Raw genomic sequence first — 21,220 nt, forward strand, 5'->3', positions numbered from 1 at the left:
ATACACGCAAGCTAGCTGGTGGACGAACTCCATCAAACTGGAAGCCTGAGTCTGGGCAAGGCAACACACGAGATTTAAAGCTCTCTTGCGCACCGGGATTGCGCTCTGCTGTCACAAGCATATAGGATGGCATACACGCAAGCTAGCTGGTGGACGAACTCCATCAAACTGGAAGCCTGAGTCTGGGCAAGGCAACACACGAGATTTAAAGCTCTCTTGCGCACCGGGATTGCGCTCTGCTGTCACAAGCATATAGGATGGCATACACGCAAGCTAGCTGGTGGACGAACTCCATCAAACTGGAAGCCTGAGTCTGGGCAAGGCAACACACGAGATTTAAAGCTCTCTTGCGCACCGGGATTGCGCTCTGCTGTCACAAGCATATAGGATGGCATACACGCAAGCTAGCTGGTGGACGAACTCCATCAAACTGGAAGCCTGAGTCTGGGCAAGGCAACACACGAGATTTAAAGCTCTCTTGCGCACCGGGATTGCGCTCTGCTGTCACAAGCATATAGGATGGCATACACGCAAGCTAGCTGGTGGACGAACTCCATCAAACTGGAAGCCTGAGTCTGGGCAAGGCAACACACGAGATTTAAAGCTCTCTTGCGCACCGGGATTGCGCTCTGCTGTCACAAGCATATAGGATGGCATACACGCAAGCTAGCTGGTGGACGAACTCCATCAAACTGGAAGCCTGAGTCTGGGCAAGGCAACACACGAGATTTAAAGCTCTCTTGCGCACCGGGATTGCGCTCTGCTGTCACAAGCATATAGGATGGCATACACGCAAGCTAGCTGGTGGACGAACTCCATCAAACTGGAAGCCTGAGTCTGGGCAAGGCAACACACGAGATTTAAAGCTCTCTTGCGCACCGGGATTGCGCTCTGCTGTCACAAGCATATAGGATGGCATACACGCAAGCTAGCTGGTGGACGAACTCCATCAAACTGGAAGCCTGAGTCTGGGCAAGGCAACACACGAGATTTAAAGCTCTCTTGCGCACCGGGATTGCGCTCTGCTGTCACAAGCATATAGGATGGCATACACGCAAGCTAGCTGGTGGACGAACTCCATCAAACTGGAAGCCTGAGTCTGGGCAAGGCAACACACGAGATTTAAAGCTCTCTTGCGCACCGGGATTGCGCTCTGCTGTCACAAGCATATAGGATGGCATTAACGCAAGCTAGCTGGTGGACGAACTCCATCAAACTGGAAGCCTGAGTCTGGGCAAGGCAACACACGAGATTTAAAGCTCTCTTCGCACCGGGATTGCGCTCTGCTGTCACAAGCATATAGGATGGCATACACGCAAGCTAGCTGGTGGACGAACTCCATCAAACTGGAAGCCTGAGTCTGGGCAAGGCAACACACGAGATTTAAAGCTCTCTTGCGCACCGGGATTGCGCTCTGCTGTCACAAGCATATAGGATGGCATACACGCAAGCTAGCTGGTGGACGAACTCCATCAAACTGGAAGCCTGAGTCTGGGCAAGGCAACACACGAGATTTAAAGCTCTCTTGCGCACCGGGATTGCGCTCTGCTGTCACAAGCATATAGGATGGCATACACGCAAGCTAGCTGGTGGACGAACTCCATCAAACTGGAAGCCTGAGTCTGGGCAAGGCAACACACGAGATTTAAAGCTCTCTTGCGCACCGGGATTGCGCTCTGCTGTCACAAGCATATAGGATGGCATACACGCAAGCTAGCTGGTGGACGAACTCCATCAAACTGGAAGCCTGAGTCTGGGCAAGGCAACACACGAGATTTAAAGCTCTCTTGCGCACCGGGATTGCGCTCTGCTGTCACAAGCATATAGGATGGCATACACGCAAGCTAGCTGGTGGACGAACTCCATCAAACTGGAAGCCTGAGTCTGGGCAAGGCAACACACGAGATTTAAAGCTCTCTTGCGCACCGGGATTGCGCTCTGCTGTCACAAGCATATAGGATGGCATACACGCAAGCCAGCTGGTGGACGAACTCCATCAAACTGGAAGCCTGAGTCTGGGCAAGGCAACACACGAGATTTAAAGCTCTCTTGCGCACCGGGATTGCGCTCTGCTGTCACAAGCATATAGGATGGCATACACGCAAGCCAGCTGGTGGACGAACTCCATCAAACTGGAAGCCTGAGTCTGGGCAAGGCAACACACGAGATTTAAAGCTCTCTTGCGCACCGGGATTGCGCTCTGCTGTCACAAGCATATAGGATGGCATACACGCAAGCCAGCTGGTGGACGAACTCCATCAAACTGGAAGCCTGAGTCTGGGCAAGGCAACACACGAGATTTAAAGCTCTCTTGCGCACCGGGATTGCGCTCTGCTGTCACAAGCATATAGGATGGCATACACGCAAGCCAGCTGGTGGACGAACTCCATCAAACTGGAAGCCTGAGTCTGGGCAAGGCAACACACGAGATTTAAAGCTCTCTTGCGCACCGGGATTGCGCTCTGCTGTCACAAGCATATAGGATGGCATACACGCAAGCTAGCTGGTGGACGAACTCCATCAAACTGGAAGCCTGAGTCTGGGCAAGGCAACACACGAGATTTAAAGCTCTCTTGCGCACCGGGATTGCGCTCTGCTGTCACAAGCATATAGGATGGCATACACGCAAGCTAGCTGGTGGACGAACTCCATCAAACTGGAAGCCTGAGTCTGGGCAAGGCAACACACGAGATTTAAAGCTCTCTTGCGCACCGGGATTGCGCTCTCCTGTCACAAGCATATAGGATGGCATACACGCAAGCTAGCTGGTGGACGAACTCCATCAAACTGGAAGCCTGAGTCTGGGCAAGGCAACACACGAGATTTAAAGCTCTCTTGCGCACCGGGATTGCGCTCTCCTGTCACAAGCATATAGGATGGCATACACGCAAGCCAGCTGGTGGACGAACTCCATCAAACTGGAAGCCTGAGTCTGGGCAAGGCAACACACGAGATTTAAAGCTCTCTTGCGCACCGGGATTGCGCTCTGCTGTCACAAGCATATAGGATGGCATACACGCAAGCTAGCTGGTGGACGAACTCCATCAAACTGGAAGCCTGAGTCTGGGCAAGGCAACACACGAGATTTAAAGCTCTCTTGCGCACCGGGATTGCGCTCTGCTGTCACAAGCATATAGGATGGCATATACGCAAGCTAGCTGGTGGACGAACTCCATGATAATAGACCTCTCCCTGTTTGTAAACAAATGACGTCTTAATGTTCGACAGCGCCACGAGTTTGGTAGAGATGAACTATGCTCGAAGCGAGTGGGGCGAACAAGGTCGCGCCCGAAAGCCACGGTCTTTAGGGGATTACGATTATCCCTGAAAGGGACCTTCGGTCCTACTATTCTCTGAATAGGAGGCAGCGAACAAGTGTCCATTCGTGGTGTCCATTCGCTGTAGTGGAACACAGTCCTCCCTTTGCGATTTCTTACGGTTTCAGTCTGTCTACCAACGTCATGGTGACGTGCCTTGGAGAAACGAGAGTCCTAACCTAATACTCCTGAATGCCGGTGCGCAAGAGAGCTTTTCCACCAGCTAGCTTGCGTGTATGCCATCCTATATGCCTGTGGCAGCACACAGTAATCCCGGTGCGGGAAAGCTCTAGATACTAACAGGAGTACATTTACGCGTAAGGTGGTGCCACACTCTTTCCCTCAGTTGCGCGTCTGGGACGTTAGTGAGGCATTTTTCTTTTGCAGTTGCCTGATCACATGACGCGGTAAAAAGAATATTCGATCCGACTGCCTTCCATACTCCCTTACCAAAAACAGACGATTGTTACAAGACGCGTAAAAGCTAGCAGACGAACGTTCACCTGCAGTTTCTCCGTGTAGGTCATGGCTTATGAGCCAAGGCAACAGGAGGAGAAAGAAGAGGCTGCTGTTCCACCACCAAGGGAGGCATGTCGCGGTTTTCCCTCCTCCTACTGGCTTGCGTTGCAGCCCAAAGTTCTTCCAACGTCCCTCATGCCATTCGTTCCCGCAGCGCCGAGCGTTGGACCGCACAAAAGAGCATCTCTATGGTGGACCTTATCGGCGTTACGGACGAGCACGGCAAAGTGGTCTGGGTGGATGTTACCTTCATGAATGAAACCAACGGGCACGTTAGGCCTCACGAACGCACGAAACCTTACACGGGACCAGAGCTTTTGGGCTTGTGCATTCCTGTTATACTCGTCGGTCTTCCCCTGTTGCTATGGTTGGCTTTCATGGTGCACGCTCTACATCATCATGCACAACAGGGATACTGATGGAAGATAGCATGCTCGTCTAAATTACACTCAGAGGAAGATACTCTACTCACCTTTTGCCACAGCTACTGGATGGTGAGCAAAAGACACTGCACGTCCATGCTTACCACAACTTGCAAAATGTCACACTTGGTGGGCCGCAGGACATTAAAATTGTGCAAGCTTTGTGTTGCCCTCGCATTAAAGGGTTTTTCTATACCAGTCCAAAAACCCGGTAGGTGGCTGATCTTTACTGTTTCTTGGAGACATACCAAGTGGCCAGCATTTGCCCCTGTTCTGTACGACACTCTGGTTGTCAGCCCCATTTTATGCCCCAAGTGCAATCCAATGTGAAATGCAATGGTGAAATGGCATAACGCCTTTTACTTGAACCTTTATGGTACCCTAATTGGCCACAATGATGTAGAAGTAGAATCTTGACACAGAAAAGCTTCTATGTATCATCTACGTATCGTCTTGTTAGGCGGGGACTCTGAATAAATGTTCCGCTTGTGATGCAAAAGGAAGTGATGCAGTTGTATCCTTTTGGGTGTTATTTCAGGAACAGGATGGAAAAGAGCGCATTATAGGTAGGGAGTGAGTTAAACCCGATTCCGCCCGGTTATTCCCCCCCCCAAACTGACCTCCGACCAATTCGGGTTAAACCCGATTTCCCGCCGAATTCCAGTCACCATGAAATCCTCAAGTGTCGTTTCCACTGCCACGTGTAACCCATGTAAGAATGGGTCACTTACGTTCCCAGCAATACATCCATGTGTGTCAACGCTGTCTATGCTTTCGGGGATTACCGCTGGAAGGTCATGATCCCGCAAAAGAAAAAGAGAGGTTAGGAGAGGACTAAATAGACAAGAGGAGAAACAAAAACACACAAAGGCACAATTATCGGCCGATTTTTCCCCAAATTACAGATTTAAAAATACCGCCCGATTTTTACCCCCCGAATGTGAGAAAGGCATTTAAGCCGGAAAAGTCACTCCTTAATTTAAGGGTAAGACAAGATGCTGAATGTGCAATGCCCTCAAGTGGCACTTTGCCGAGTTACTTTTCAGATTTTACTCTCAGTGATGATGATGCACGGTAAGATAGGGTTTTTCCAAGTTCAACTCCAAAACACAAGGCGTGCAGTGTAGGAAGCATCGAGCCCTTGGTCAGGGAATCATTGCAGACTAAGGAAATAAAAAAGACCAATCCCCGAATGTCCAAGGCTAAAAGCTTCGCTGTCACTGGAGATTGGGCATGGGTAGCCACTCCAAGCGGGTTCCATGTAACACTACATTCCCAAATGGCCAATTCCTCAAAACATTTGAGACCACTTTACATACTGAAAAGTCTATTTATTTCCACTATAGAAGATTCTGTATATATATATGAATAATCTGCTCGCAATAAGCGCAACAACAAAACACTGGACGGAAATGCTTGGCCACATGGAATGGGTGCTATAAAAATACGAGCCTATAAAATGGTGCTTTTCAATCTCGGGTGTAGGTGAGCACGTAACCGACTCTTTGTCGTAATGCTACAATATGTTTCTCTGATCATGTGATGAGTCTCCTGTAGCAAGCCGCAGGTTTGTCAAAAGTGTACATTTTTACGCCCCTTGATCTTGGGGCCCACTGGAGGCAAAAATGTCAACCAATGTGATGCATGTGTGAATGATACTACGTAAAATTGCAGGCTGCAACCTCCTGTACTTTTGGCATCGTTCGGGACTACACATGGCTTCTGAATGATGCGCAACTTTGCAAAAATCAAAGGAGGTAACTGTGACCGAGGGTTGCGTTGGGAACATCTTTTGTCCGATGCTTTGCCAAGTAGCACCCAGAAACTGGTGACGATTACATCCAAAGTTTAGTTCTAAATGTACCACTAAATTTTACTGGGCTGCAAATTTTGCTGTCTTGTATCGGTTACCTCGAGTGTTCACATTTTTCATTTTGGTCCAGACTATATTTAATGCGGCACAACCGGTGACAGACCATGTTGTCAAAGACTCGGACAATTTAAAAATTTTGTTACTTCTCAGTGCTAAAAGACTGGAACACAAAAGTCTGGCCCAAATCACGACACCATTTTTAAGCTGCATTATGAAAATGAGATTCAGAAATTTCAACACTCACAAATGTTAAATAAAAGCCACCCAATGTGAGAGGGGTGCATTAATATATGCAGACAGGAGATGAAAAACACTGGGCTGCGTTATTACACTATGGGAATGTACACTCAAACGCATGTTGAATGGAGAGAACTGACACGACTTGACAGCCGTATTTACTCGCACAGTTAACGCGAGTCACTTGCAGATTTTTGTTGTTGTTGTTGTTTAGGCTGCGATGCAAAGAATATCCTATGCAATCATCACATAGCGTGCGAGAAAGATCCTCCATGGAACATGTAAATGGATGTTGATGTCACTCCGTGATGCTGCATCGTGTCCGCAGTGAACCAACTTTGAGTGAGAAACGAGACACTATGTCATACTGATCTGATCACGCCAGGAGATCAGGTATGGTGAACAAGTTTTGCGAGACATCATGCGGCCAAACCACTGTGTATGATGGCTCCTGATACAGTGCTTGATGAATGCGTTATTTCCTTGCTCCTTAATTACGCCAGGACTACCATATCCCTGAAATTTCTCAGTCGGTGCCCTGGAGTGAATGGTAACTTTCCCGTACATCACCATCAGGTATGTGAGTAAGTACAGTATTAAGGGCGTGCATTACAGGTAAGCAATCAACAATATTCAGAAAGTGGCTGTAGAAGCCTCTCCACTGGAAATTATGGCATTCTATTAGCTGGTCCCAAAAATGTGTCAGTTAGCCTTTGCAGATGCCAATGAGAAACACACCAGGTGTGCATGTACAACGAGCGTAACCAAAGTTTTGTGTCCACCATACCTAAACGTCGTGGAAAAGGCACTTTGTACAACATTTTCGACACAACTGCAAAGAGTACACTTTCCGAGCATGACACCTATAAACGCCGCGCGATAGATTTCTTCATCAAAGATAGCAGCTTGCAGAATTTCTAGGGTCTGGGTTTTCATAAGAGGTTGAGCTAGGGCTAGGATAGACTTCACAAAGGTGAAAAGGGCAGGAGACGATGGAGAAGAGTCACGCAGATGCAGTGGAGAGAGATACCTTGGCACTGGTGGTGGACTGGAAACTTGTATTGTGTAGGCTGGTGTTCTTCATGGAGTCTATGGAGTGACGTGATACTGAACGAGAGGCATTCAGGCTGCTCAATGTTCCCATCTGCATTAAAGGGATTGTCTGACCTTGAGCGTCGTAGTTTTTGGAATAAACGAGAATATCATAGTGTGCCGAGGACCACAAGGTCGAAGCTGCGATACAGCTAGAGAAGACAGCAGTGACGGTCAGAACAGTGCAGGGTTACAATAAATAATTGACTCAGATGCCTCTCTAGACCCGATGACAACTCAAGCCTAACATTCGCTGTTCTCACATTTTCCAAAAAAAGTTATTTCAAAGCGACCGTGTCAGCAGGAGAAAGTACAGTGCAATCCCATCAATTGCTCGAATAGAGCAAAGTTGGAACTGAACTGAGTCGCTATCCCAACGTGATCCTGTGAGATGATCGGTTTGTGTGTTGTCGGAGAGAGTTGAGTTGGAAGGACGGAGAGCAATTTTTGTGAGCACATGCCCTTTTGTATAATGTTCAATGCAGAATTTGTAAGCTATTTAAGCGACCAAAGGTGAACCGGTAAAAGGTCAAATGACCATTTGATATGTGAAAAAAGTTCACTTTGTCAGGTATTTTCTTGACAAAAAACGTAGAATATGCAAACAGTAATGTGCAAGTTAGGGTGGTAATGTGTATATACCCGCACGACCCGGGGATGCATTGCAGGTACACCCGCATATTACTTGCAGCGACACTGAATATCTAACCACAGATCGCAAAAGCATGCGGATAACCGCGTATATGCCCACACCCTCCCTCACCTCTAAATATAGACACGCTTCCAAATATTACTTCATTTCGTGCTGTATCTTTTCTATTTTGGTTCAGAGCTACAGGATGAAACGACTCGAGTCTTTGTCCTAATATTTTGCGCTTTTGCCCTACATCGAAAGCGCTTTTAATAGTGCAGCGCATATTCACACCTAAAAATGCAACTTATCTATCGAAACGATGAGCCGTTACTTAGAAGCAGGGACTCGTGATAACTGACTCCGTGCGCAGCTTGTTAGACAAATGGAGCATGAGTATGCCTCCAAGTACTACTGCTTTATGCAGTGTTTTCTTTTCTATTTTAGTTCAGAGCTACAGGAAGCCTGAAAGCGATAACATAGGGTAGCAGGGTTGTGCTGGTCCTAACTCATACTCGCAAGAATTTGTCAGCCTCAAGCAGAAAGCCAATAACACGAGCAGAACAGTTACGGAGTGAGTTGCATCTATTTGTTACACAATGAAACAGGTAGAATGTGTTAGTGTGAATTACGCGAGTCTTCTATTGCATTTGCAGCATCTGTTATGTCCTATGATAAGAAAAGACCCTGTTTTTTTGTTCCTTTCACTCCGATAGTTTGGTCCAAATATTTTGCGAGAAATAGCTTCCTACGTAGCATAGGCAGCAATATGCGCTCCTCTTTCCTGCAGCCCACAAGCACCGTCAATATAATGTGGGTGTGGGCCCGGTCGGGCAACCTCGTTCCAAAAAACATTTTACCCCGTTCAGTTACGACGCTTTCACTCTTCCGATTGTCCGCAAGTTCGTATTAACGAAAGTGAGTTGTTCTTAATGCTTTTTTTACTTTGACAAAACAAATTTGGAACATTTGTAGATGAATTGAACCACAAGCACCACATAGGAAGTGGTGGCCTCGCCTCGGAGCACCAGCCCCAACTTTGGGCCATGGAACGTACCTTGAGTTTAGCCATGTCTTCCAGTCTCGTAATGTCTGTTAACTCCTGATAGTTGGAGTACACCACCAACCAAGCAAATCCCTAATGGTAAGAAATGTGTTCATTTAGAATCTGTCGTACGGAACAAAAAATGAGTACCTTCAAGGCACAGTTGCTCTTCTTGCGGTAAAACCTTACGCGTTTACCCCGATACACGCCCAAGTCTGTCGCTCACGATACCCGCATAATGAATGCTTTTTCGTTTTCTTTCGCCCTGTCAAGCTCCAAGTGTCATTTATGGAAAGGACGACTTTTTGTCCGACGACAACATTTTCTATAATTCATCTTCCTGGATGATTGAGAGTTTGTTAAGCCCAGACTGTTGGACACGAGAATCCCACTTGCTGTGGTCCCACCACTTTTGTTGTGGTTTTCATTTTAAACCCATAAATGCAGCTGAACTACTCTTAGCAAATGTATTACGCATATAAGGTGCCCATGGATAGTGAGTGCGGGATATAAAAGGAATAAAAATATCGCAACGAGCATTCTTCTATCAACGGAATCCCGCGCGCAATAAAATATTTTCTGCATTCCCATCAATACTGCATCAGGATCTTTCCATATTTCCATATTTCATCGGCACTGGTACCATATTACGGCACGTTTCTCCGCATGCCGGAATAAAATGAGGCTGAGCAGCATGCGGGAAAAATCCGTATTTCCCAGCACGTTGATACATGCTACCTGATGTGCGATTTCGTAAATCTGGTCCACCTCACAAAATCCGGCATGCTAAGAAATGCACCGTAACACGCTACCAAAAAGGGTCCAACATCATTTGTCTGAGCGAGCTCTATTATGTTGCATGGAATCATCCTGTTGGCCATTCACACTATTTGGTTGCAATTTGTGCATGTGTACACATTCCTCCCACAGCATTGTATCAAATGAACCACGCCTCTCTCTCGGCAGCCATGTTGAGAACAGAAATAGCAGCAAACATTCTTCTACCTGGAGCACAGTCTATGACTGCATCTCCTTGCATTCTGTCGCATTTTCTGCATCCATGACATAGTGCAATCGAAGAAGAAAATGTGGCACATAAAAGTCCAGTCTCAAATACCCTTTTTGTCAGGCCTTTCTATCAAAAAGTCAACAGATAGCAAAGAGTACTCACGTTAATCAGAATGAACAGGATCCAAATGACCAGCATGGCTTGATGATAAGAGAAGTACAAGTCCTGCAAACAGAAGCAAATTTCTGTGGATCCTATTAACCTCTTGCACAGATCCTGCATTGCAGAGCTTTTTTTTTTCTTTTTCAAATGCTCCGTTCCTGCCATAAAATGTGGTAGGCACTGTAGCGGGAGTATTTGCTACTATTAAGAAATGTACATCCACCATGGACAACTGTCCCACTGTGTTTACCCCCACTGTGGCAAACACGTTTCAATCTTGCATTGTATTGCCTGTTTTGCATCTCTCTGGTGAACTCATTTTGAGCGCAGAAACTTTTGCTAGGAAGGTAAAAAACCTAGTTTTGCTTACATTGACAATGGAACGGTAGATGATTGCCACAACCCTCCAAGAGGTGAACAAGAACATGAACAGCAGCCACGGCCGAAATTTTGCTTCTTGTTCCTTGCAAAAAAAAGTTTCCTTCATTTCCTTTCCCAAAATATCCCAAAGAAGGAGTGACACACAAAGCAGCCTAGCCTTTGAAAGAGAAACAACTGCCTCCTACATGAAAATGAAACACTCGTTCTTCATTTTCAAACAAGTTTTTCTCGAAGGATCATAAGCCTAGCCAAGTTTTCTCACAACCTCATGCAGCTTCTCCACCATTTGCGCGATTTTATCCTACACACGAGAGGTTCTTAGGCTAGGATGGGTCGAAAAAGGTACTCGTGTCTCACTTTTCTCAGTGCAACGACCATCATGACGGATGTGGCCAGGAGACAGACGCTCACAATAAAAGAGATGATGGAACACAAGATGAGCAGGTGACGCACTGAAAAACACCAATAAGCTCCACTATACATTCTCTCCATATGCTTATAGTCACCTCATGTTACACATGCTAGTCACCATTTTTCATGGAACCACCCGAATTCCCATTCTGCATTTATTTGGTGCACCCCGTGGGAGCTACTTTTACAAAATACGTAGAGCACTTCTGCTCTCCATTCACGAGATTAGACATGACACTACTCATTTCTTACGTACTATCCGCCATCTTTTCGGTTCAACGTAAGAATGTTGACGCACCGTGCTGATTTCCACTGTACACGAACAGGAAGCTGAATCCGATGTACCGATAATGACGTGATCCTGGCGATGCTTCCGCGAGGCAGTAGATGTCGAAGATTGCCAGGAAGATCATGAAGATGCTTTCAACCTGAAGTACACCACATAAAGTTTTGTGTCCTTCGGCTTCCTTCCTTTGGAACATAAACGCGGCACAATGCATAAATTTAGGGACACCCCTCAAAATGATAGCACTGCATCCTAGCTCCAGGGTTCCGAGCATGTTTCATTACGCCTCGCTTTTTTTTCGCAGATTTCTTTTCACCCCCTAAGAATTTTGAGCATTTTGATGAGCACAAACTTATATGGGCACTTGGGGGTTTCGTGGGATTTTATTGCCTAACATATAAGAAAATGCGACATTACATAATCTAACACTTAGTTCTGCCACCTCTGGATGCTAAAACATGGACGAGGCGTTTTGGACCGTGACAGGATCGATGGGTTCCATTGCAGGCACCCGGCCGTTGGTGTAGAAGCTGCGGACAATGATTTAACTCGATTGAAGTGAGGACCACAGGGCAGCCGAGGCAGGACAGTAACATGGTTAGCCAAGAGACTGACTGTACTGCAGCGTTGTAAAGATGCTCTGACAGCAGACGGTGACCTCGAAGGACTGTCTTATGTAGGTCCAAGGTGCAGACCATGACAGGTCCACCATCAAGTTCCACTTGGAGGCACCAGTGACAACGGACACCATTAAGAATGTACATCTTAAGACTTATTCTCATCACTAAAGACAACCAGAATCATGAAGTGCTGTCAGGGGCGGGTGGTCCTGTATTTCGTTAGCTAGATGGTACACTCGGAGGGCCTTTTTTTTTTGCCTCGATCTCATTGGCAGAGATGGTGATGTTGAAGACAAGCAGCCTGTGGCTGCATCCATTGGACATTGCTGCGCATTTGACCACGCTTTTTTCTCCTTCCCTATTTGATGTTTCAGGTGTGGGTGACAGTGGTCAAACCACCGACTGGGTTTAGAAAACTTTTTAAATTTTTTTTAAGGAAATGCGCTTTCTGCCGAATATGACAAACAGGTTAGAAATACTGAAACCGCGATGCATATACCATCATTTTCGGGGCTGTCCCTATATATATACAGTGCACTGTACGATTAGAGTCCCTATTTGGTATTGCGCAGTTCAAAGGACCGCAAAGTTGGGGAATGTTTTGAGAACCTTAAGGCCTTGGCACCAGCAGCCTGCCACAGCACCCCCACTGCATACTTGTGAATATTCGCCTGAATGTTGTGTTGTTCGCCTTGTAAGTAATCTGTCTCCAGAAATGTAAAGCATCACAATTTCTTCCTTTCGAGTGAGTGAGCGAGCTTCACTAGTTGAATCACTAAATATCAGCTATAGTAGTGACAATTTATTATAGTAAAAAGTATAGTAAAATGTTGTATGTACGCGATAGCAATGAAAGGGCATCTTTTCAGCTAGGTTAGCGCCTCATAGTTGGAGCCAAGAACCTTAAATTTCTGAAGAGGGGAAAAAAAACTGCGTGAAAAACTGGACGGAGACAAGTGCAAATGGGCGCTGACCAACAACTGAGGTTTTTATTCATCTCAAAGTCCCTCAGTTGTCCCTGGCTGTCTCGGTGCAGTTAACTTTCTGGGTGTCAAAAGGTGATCCGTGGTATCAAATAAGGCACGCGCATACACATTTTTACGATTTGGTTGTATATAGCGTATTGTAGAGTCTACTTGGACAGTCTGCTTGTGGCAGCAACAAATGGCGAGTGATACTTACTATTGAATATATCCCTGCTATGTAGCTACCGTACTGAAGGTCCGTTATATATGCCGTTCGAAGGAGAGGTCGTCTTCGAAACCACTGCTGCCGTGATCTGTCTAATGTCGACGGCATTTCTGATGAAAGCTTGACAAGAGGGTGGTCTTCCTTTCGAGGCCGTCGAGGTTAAGAGGTTAAGACGGTTAAGACCTGCAGCCACATACGAACGCATCCGTCTGAGAAAGGCAAAACGATTCGTCTTTGCTTTCGTGCATAAAACGAGGAGAAAAGAAAACGTGCAATATTTTGAGTTTCTTACCAAAACAACAAACGCATGTACCAACGCGTCCGTTACTGAGACAACGGATATGACGTAACAAACACAGGACACACCCTATGCCCGTATGCTCGTCTGCTATCTTAGGTTTTCAAAAAGAACCAAATAAACGTTCTCTTTATCTGAAGCATACCAAAACATTTTTGTCTGATATGTGACGTGCGGATTGAAGCTTGAAGCCTTGTCCGTGGTTCTATGATCGATCGATGCCATCCATACTCTCGACCCAGCCAGACCCAGCCAGCTCCCACAGAGAAGGAAGCGAATGTGTAGAGGTGTTATGTTTGCATTCCGCAAAGGCTCGATGATCGCATATTCAGAAAGTTGCAAACCAAATCCGAACTTGGGGTATGTGACAGTCGAATGACGTGTCGAGTAATATGTCTATATCGCTGGCCTTGTTCAAGATAGAAGTCGCGGCTGACTACCCTCTTCTCTCGCACATAAACTACGTATCACCCAAAGCATTACGACATGACTACTCAGCTCGCCTAAAAGGTACCGATTTGACTGAATCCCAAGTTGTTGAACTCAAGAAAGAAAGTCGAGGTTGTCGAGAGGTACACGAGATCACAATCGAGTCTGTCGATTTGGATGCCGTTTGGAACATGGCGAGTAAGAAAGACCTAGCTGCGCTTGACCAGGAAAAGTCGCACGAAGCACAAACAGGAGAGAAAGTAAAGGTATCAACATGCAGCGAGATCCCATTCTTCAGTGGAAATCATTGTGTGGAAGTTACCCGTGGGATCATTCATTTATTCAAGGAAAACCAACAGACGTCTTTGAGTGAAACAGAACGAAGTGAAATGCTTTGCATGCTCGCTGTTCCATCTATCATGACACTTCATGACTTGTTGCAGTTCATCGCACCTGTCAGCGTCAACGTAGAAAACATACGCGTTATTCGCGACTCTAAGCCCAACTTGTACATGGTGCTCATTAAATTTAGATCCCAGAAGTCTGCGGATGAGTTCTACCACAACTTCAACGGCATCCGCTTCAACTCGATCGAACCCGAAGTTTGTCACCTGATCTTCGTGTCTCGATTGGAGATGGTCAAAGAGTCCGAAGATGACACTTCATGTCTACCGATTCCCGGTCACACAGAACTCCCAACCTGCCCAGTCTGTCTGGAACGCATGGACGAATCTGTTGAAGGAATCTTGACGATTCTTTGCAACCACAGTTTTCACGACAGTTGCCTCGCAAAATGGGGTGACACAAGTTGCCCCGTCTGTCGATACTCACAGACACCGGAACCGGTACCGGACAATAGGTGCTTCAGTTGTGGATCGCAAGAGAACCTTTGGATTTGTCTCATCTGTGGTCACATCGGTTGCGGCCGGTACGTCGAGGCTCACGCCTACAATCATTACGCACGGACGGGACACACATTTGCGATGCAGTTGGGCAATAATAGCGTGTGGGACTATGCGGGGGATAACTACGTCCATCGCCTCATTCAGAACAAGACGGACGGGAAGTTGGTTCAGTTAGAAAACTTGCAGACGGACAGTGATGAGAAGTTGGACTCTGTGCAGCTGGAATACACGTACCTCTTGACGAGTCAGTTGGAGAATCAGAGGAGGTATTTTGAAGATTGCATGGATGTTGTACAGAAGGAGAACATGAAACAGATCAACGAATTGAAGGAAAAGACGCAGATAGCGGTAGAAGAAAGAAAAGAATTGGAGAGGAAACTCAGTCAGGTAAAACGCTGCACTTTGGACATAATTCATAAAGTTCCAGAAATTCATTGAAATAGAAGCACATGCATTTGATACTGTACGGACCTCAAGAGTGAGGGTTTCAAACAATACTGACCCGCAGAGCCCTTGGGGAGGATTTCTAGTGCTCTGCACTGGCTGGACCCATTTATATGTGGCCACGTAGCTGTATCATACCCGTAGAAAACACTCTAAGGATGTATGAGAGGGAAAGGGTAACGTTACATTGTTGTTCCACGCAAAACATCTTCAAACAAACTTAAACAAATTTCATTCAACCTGCGAAACTATGTCAATGTGTGTGATACATAAATGTTTGTAGCTTAAGCGTAGAGAATCAAGGGGAAATGTCCCACTATAGGAGAAAGTAAAATTACTATATCTAAATTATAAAAGGGCCCTGGATAGCAGATCACATCCTTCCAGCTCACATCCTTCCAGCTCATATTGAGGGCCATCCTACATAAGCAGTTTTAAAGGAAACATGAAGAGATAATGAAAATTTTTCTAAGCATCTCTAATGGCCAAAAGGGGCGACCAGACCTTTTGTCAGTGACGGAAGAACCAGTTGTGACACTGGTTGTCTGGAGTGAGCATATTATGCGCGTGGAAGGGAAATGGTTTCAGGTAAAAGTCATCATTAAGAACCAATCTCAACCGAGAACAGAAGGTTTCTCTCCGTTATTCTCTCGAAAACTGCTCTGTGTATCTGAGACACATTTTACATTGTGCGTAGTGTGTAAGGCACCACAAATCCCCGGTAGAAGGAACTGACCCGATGCTGACTGAACATACCGTTCGTTGTCATTATTATTTCAAGGTGGCACACTGCAAACGTCACGCTAAGGCACGTCGAAAACGGTTTCAGTAGGCTGGGATTTCCAAGAAACTACAGGATTGGTCATCGCGTGGGAGCTCGTGACGAATCCCAGCGGAGCCATGCACTTAACGTTTATCATCGAGCCCTGGACAGAGGGGTTGTGTGAGGAGTACTAGATCATAACGGCCATGTCATAATGGGCAACCCCTATAAGGAGCCCGTCCGCACAATCCACTAGGGGCACTACTCATCGGTCTGCGAGAGCTACATCATGATTGGGCAATGGAAATTTGACTTTTGAATGCGCAGAAGCGGGCAGAGGACAGGAATAGCTCCTATGAAAACGCGTAGAATGATGATGATAATGAACTTTTGAAAGAAGCGTCTTTCGTGTGATACTTGTCCACAAAATACAAAGGTCAGCTCAAGTTCAAAGTGTATTGTAGAAATTGAGGAAGCAATAACCGGGCCAATGGGTAACGCCTCCAATGCGGTGCTGGGAAGGGGTGACATGGTTGTCGTGGTCAGGAGAGAGATTGTGACAAAGCGTTAATTTCTAGATGTTACTCCTTGAAGGTGACAAAAGATAAAGAAACAGCGCGGCGGAAGAGCGACCAACTGGCTTCCCAGCTGAGCAAGACCAAGCAGGAACTGCAAGAGGAACGGGAGATGAACAAGTGCCTTCGAGAAAACCAGCAAGATTGGCAGAGGAGGCTCAAGGATGTGGAGACAAAGCTCCTGCATGTGCAGCAAAGCAAAGACAAGGAAATACAAGATCTACAAGAGCAGCTGAGGGACCTCATGTTCTACCTGGATGCCAAGGACAAGATCAGCTCGGCTTCTAGCGATGTCCGCCAGGAGATCCAAGAAGGCACCATTGTCGTTGGTGCTTCAGGATCTCAGAAACAACAGCGTCGGAGAAGAAATTGCTGATGGAGTTCTTTTCGCTGGAATAAAAACTTGTTTCCCATTTTGGTTTTGCAACTGTGTGTTGTCTCTGTGATTGTGGCTATGACAGAAAGCGAATGTTGAGGAGAATGACTTACGTCAACTGCCGTTATATTATTTGGTGAAACTGCTTCCATAGTCTATCACCCTCAGGCGGGCAACGTCACGACTATCGTGCGTCCTGGGACGACTTCACAGGGAACTGTGCCAACATTTGTCTTGAGTCTGGTACGGTAATGTTCGTCACCGCTTCACAGTCAACTTGGCCAAGTTTCTGCATGGTGACGTAAGCCATGCACACGAATGGGTAGAGCCCAGCACCATCCGCGGATGGAAGCTGATATCCGCAAGGTACTCGCGGATTCGGATGAAAATTTAGCACGTTCTGCGGTGTGCGGATCGGATGTGGATGGCTCGATGTCGGATGCGGTGCGAAGGCAGCGGATCGGATGCGGATATACCGCGTGCTGTAATTTTTCCACCAGTAATTTATTTCTATTGCGCGCCGACAGCGAGCGCATGCATGCTCGGGTTCACCTTTGACCATGCACGCGGCCAAGACGGGAGAGGAGGCATTCTGGCGTCTCGAACCACGCGAGCACCAGCGAGGTAGCGTTCCACACGTTCCACAAGTCTCTCCATATCGCGTTTGATGAAAGGTTTACCTTTGCTTGTCGTTGTGAGTCCTTCCGTGACAGCATATGGAGACATCCGAAATTATACCAACATCCTTCCGGCGGTCTTTACGGTATATATTTTTTTTTCTTTTTTTTTTCCTCGCTGTCACCAACCACGACTGCCACTTGTGGTTTCTCCCGCGCATATGGTGGCATTCTACGACAATGCAGCTCGCGGAAAAATCCCCAGCGAAGAGAAAAGAATACCAGAGAGCCTTTCTCATTGCTTGCCCGGATTCGATCCCCGATGGCCTCCCAGTCTCAGCGTGTAATGCGTAGCCACTAGGCCACGGGAGCTGCTATTTGGAACGGTTGTCTCAGGTAAGTGAAGAAAAGGGCAACTACCAATACCGAGCCCTGGTCGCTCCCAGGAGGGGGCCAAAGCGTGCAATTCTTTTCCTGCCCTGCGCGGATGTTCAGATGTTCATATTACGAGGGGTGTTCAAGTCAATCCGGGACTTTTCATTTTTCGCAATGAACTTACAGGCGAGAAATTAGTTTTCTTTTTCAACGTAATCTCCAGCCGCACTAATGCACTTGTCCCAGCGTTTCACGAGGGCTTGGATGCCAGCAGCGTAGAAATCCTTACGGGCGCGTAGCAGCCATGATCGGACCGCATTCATGACCTCGTCGTTGCAGCTGAATGGCGGCCCCCAAGGAACGCCTTTAGTGGCCCGAAGAGATGGAAATCGCTGGGGGAGAGGTCTGGACTGTAAGGGGGATGTGGCAGCAACTCCCAACCAAGTTCCTGTAAGGTGCGTGTCGTGAGATGCGCGGTATGCGGGCGTGCATCGTCCTGTAGGAGGAGGACTCCTTTGGTGATAAGGCCCGGCCGCTTTTGCTTCAGCGCCTTATGCACGTTCCTGAGAACCTGGCAGTAATATGCACTATTGATGGCGGTACCACTGTGCAGAAAATCAACACGAACAACGCCAGCCTTGTCCCAGAAACCCGTGGCCATGACCTTACCCGCAGACGGGGTGCTTCGGAACTTCTTGGGAGCTTGCGAGCCCGGATGCTCCCACTGTTTTGATGCGCGTTTAGACTCAGGAATGAAATTGTGCACCCACGTTTCATCGCACGCATTTTTTTTTCTCAGATTATCGACAGAACCATATTTACCACACCAAGACTTGAATTCCGGGCTATCATGAAGTTCCTCAACAAATTCAACGAGTAATTCACGAAAAAGTCAATGAGTGCCAGCGTCTGCAGAAGAAAACTGCAAGGGAAATCCACGAGTGTATAATATAACGCAAACATTGAAGGACAAGTACGCGTCAACTTTCAGCGTGGGAATTTTGAGACACCAGGACGAAGGCCTTATTGAGGGGGACTGCGCCGACAGCTGTGCCAACTCTTTTATGCCTTAGAAATAGAAGAATTATTACCCGGAGCCCCCACTACATCAGGAGTCACTGTTTCTTCTGTAAACAATGCAGTTTTGGGTTCTCGCCAAAATCACATATGCAGCAACAACTTTGGTGCACTTGGAAAATACTGCACCAATTGAAAGATTCGCACGGTTCAAGCGCCTGACCAGGGGCTGAAGACATGTTCGAAGCATTAATGAGTTTTCTCGACGCACATATGGCATAATCATCAAGGATTGTCGCGTGCAGTCTTACGAAAACGCTGCGTCAACGAGTAGAAAGTACAAAGGTCTTCGAGCGCCAGAAAAATCATCTCGACACATGGGTCCATTATTCGGCGCACTCTCTGAATCATGGAGGCAAAATCAGCTACCAAGTGCTGCCCCGCTGCTGCATTTCCTCGGGCAGGTATACGAGTTCTTTACAGCACACAAGGTGCTGAACGACCTCACCACAACGGTTTCCGACGACTGCTCAGAAAAGAGTCACCGATACGCGATGGTCCTGCTGAGCGGATATGCTGTAGGAGCCTTAGTCAGGCTGGAGGCCATTGCTAACAATCGAGATGAAATGACTCACGTGCGCTTTAAAGTCCGTCATCTCATTGACACAATGGCTTGAACGAATTTATATAGACTTCAATTTATACCGCGTTTTGGGACGATGTTAGACAGAGTGAACGAGACCAGCAAAACGTTACGAATTCCAAAGGTCGACTTGAACAGCGCAGTTTCTTTGTTGAGATCCCTCAAAGGCTTTATTGCCGCAAAGCGCGAAGGATTCGGTCACTATATACCGCATGTGGGGGGAGATGTACCTGGAACGATGGAATTTACTTCATTATAAGAAAGCGCAATCGACTATCCAGTATACGACCGACCCCGCTAGGCTACGGAACTGCCCCATAAGCACGGGTTAGTTACCCTTCAGAGGACTTTCGCAATGAAGAACTTTCTCTCGGCAGCAGATCAAATTCCAGCTTCGTTGATCAACGGTTGTCCGCGTATGAAGAACTGTCGTCCAGGTTTGGACTCTTCGGACAAATCTGCATCCTCGGCACCGAAGACATCAGGAACAAGCAGGGATAGATCCAGACCCTCGGTTGGGGGGGGGGGGGGGGGGGTTCATTGTGGAACGCGTAGTGGGGGAGGGTTCCAATGTATAAACTGACGTTTTGGAGGGGGGCGCTCGCCCACCGCCCCCTTGGATCCGCGACTGGGAAGAAGGCAAGATGCCTGGCAGACGTCTACAAAGAAGATTTGGATGCACGTTTTCGTGACGAGGTAGTACACTTCAGTGACTTTGCCAAGGCATTTTTGCGAGACGAGGTGGACAGACAAGAACAGTTCCTCTATACACGCTAACAAGGGAGTGAATGAAGCTATCCCTAAAGTAGAGATGGCTCTAAAGATAGCTCTGCTCTCGTATATGTTAGCAACAGTTCCTGTGAGCGTTCATTTTCGAAACTGAAGCTCATAAAGAACAGTCATCGGGCAACCAAGACGCACGGCAGAAACCTTGTCACTGTTATGCAAAGGGAGCTTAATTGATTTTACGGAGCTCATTAGTGATTTTTCAGTAAGGAAGTCACAAAAGGTTCCCATTTACGCTAGTAGCGTAATGTAGCCTCGAATCGTTTGCAAGATTGTTGATGCAAGATCTTAGAAGGTGCTCTTTTGGAAACCCGGTGGTAACCAACTACTGTACACTGAATGAAGCAACATTTTTTATGCATATTTTCCACGGAATAGTCGCACCGAGGTCATGCATCTCTATAGACTTGGCCGTAATTTATCAAGCACCATGAAAAGTACTGGCCTTGCGAGTTGCAGGAGGGCCCCCATGAACGCTGCCCCCACCACTGGGAATCCGGGTGTTGTCGTAGCCACTGCAGGACATCTTTCTGAAGGGCTTCATCTGTGTGTTTCCTCCAAGGGAGGGAAGAAAATCGGTCGCATGATTCAGTTACTTTTACAATTATTAACATGTTTCCAACGCTGTTACGCCCTGTGGATCCCATTTCGCCCCGAGTTAATAAAGTAATTAATCATCTACATACTTTCTTGAATAGGTCTGGCTCAGCTGCAATACCTAACGTTGATGTTAAAAAAATGAAAAACCAAATAAAACGAATTAAACTCGACAACTTTATCTTTTCAGAATGATCCG

The 21,220-nt window shown here is 46.9% G+C and overlaps 2 protein-coding genes across 3 annotated transcripts; one reads left to right on the forward strand and one right to left on the reverse strand.

The window, feature by feature from the left end:
- Positions 1-5,574: 5,574 nt before the first annotated feature.
- LOC135395074 (uncharacterized) lies at positions 5,575-13,632 on the reverse strand. Of its 2 annotated transcripts, none has more exons than XM_064626274.1 (8): positions 13,489-13,632; positions 13,188-13,379; positions 11,398-11,527; positions 11,046-11,140; positions 10,678-10,770; positions 10,308-10,370; positions 9,149-9,229; positions 5,575-7,512 (listed from the first exon to the last, which is right to left on the reverse strand). In XM_064626274.1, exons 2-8 carry the CDS (start codon positions 13,302-13,304, stop codon positions 7,372-7,374), a joined length of 720 nt encoding a protein of 239 aa, XP_064482344.1. In that variant the 5' UTR covers positions 13,305-13,379; positions 13,489-13,632; the 3' UTR covers positions 5,575-7,371. The 2 variants fall into 2 exon arrangements, with proteins under 2 accessions (XP_064482344.1, XP_064482343.1); XM_064626273.1 differs by having other exon boundaries at positions 13,188-13,405; positions 13,489-13,631.
- A 113-nt stretch (positions 13,633-13,745) lies between these two features.
- On the forward strand, positions 13,746-17,028 carry LOC135395073 (BRCA1-associated protein-like). The gene is made up of 2 exons (XM_064626271.1): positions 13,746-15,215; positions 16,630-17,028. The coding sequence occupies exons 1-2, from the start codon at positions 13,887-13,889 to the stop codon at positions 16,984-16,986; spliced, it is 1,686 nt and encodes a 561-aa protein (XP_064482341.1). The 5' UTR covers positions 13,746-13,886; the 3' UTR covers positions 16,987-17,028.
- Positions 17,029-21,220: the final 4,192 nt, after the last annotated feature.

Source organism: Ornithodoros turicata, chromosome 5, assembly GCF_037126465.1.
Source record: "Ornithodoros turicata isolate Travis chromosome 5, ASM3712646v1, whole genome shotgun sequence".
Taxonomy (NCBI): domain Eukaryota; kingdom Metazoa; phylum Arthropoda; class Arachnida; order Ixodida; family Argasidae; genus Ornithodoros; species Ornithodoros turicata.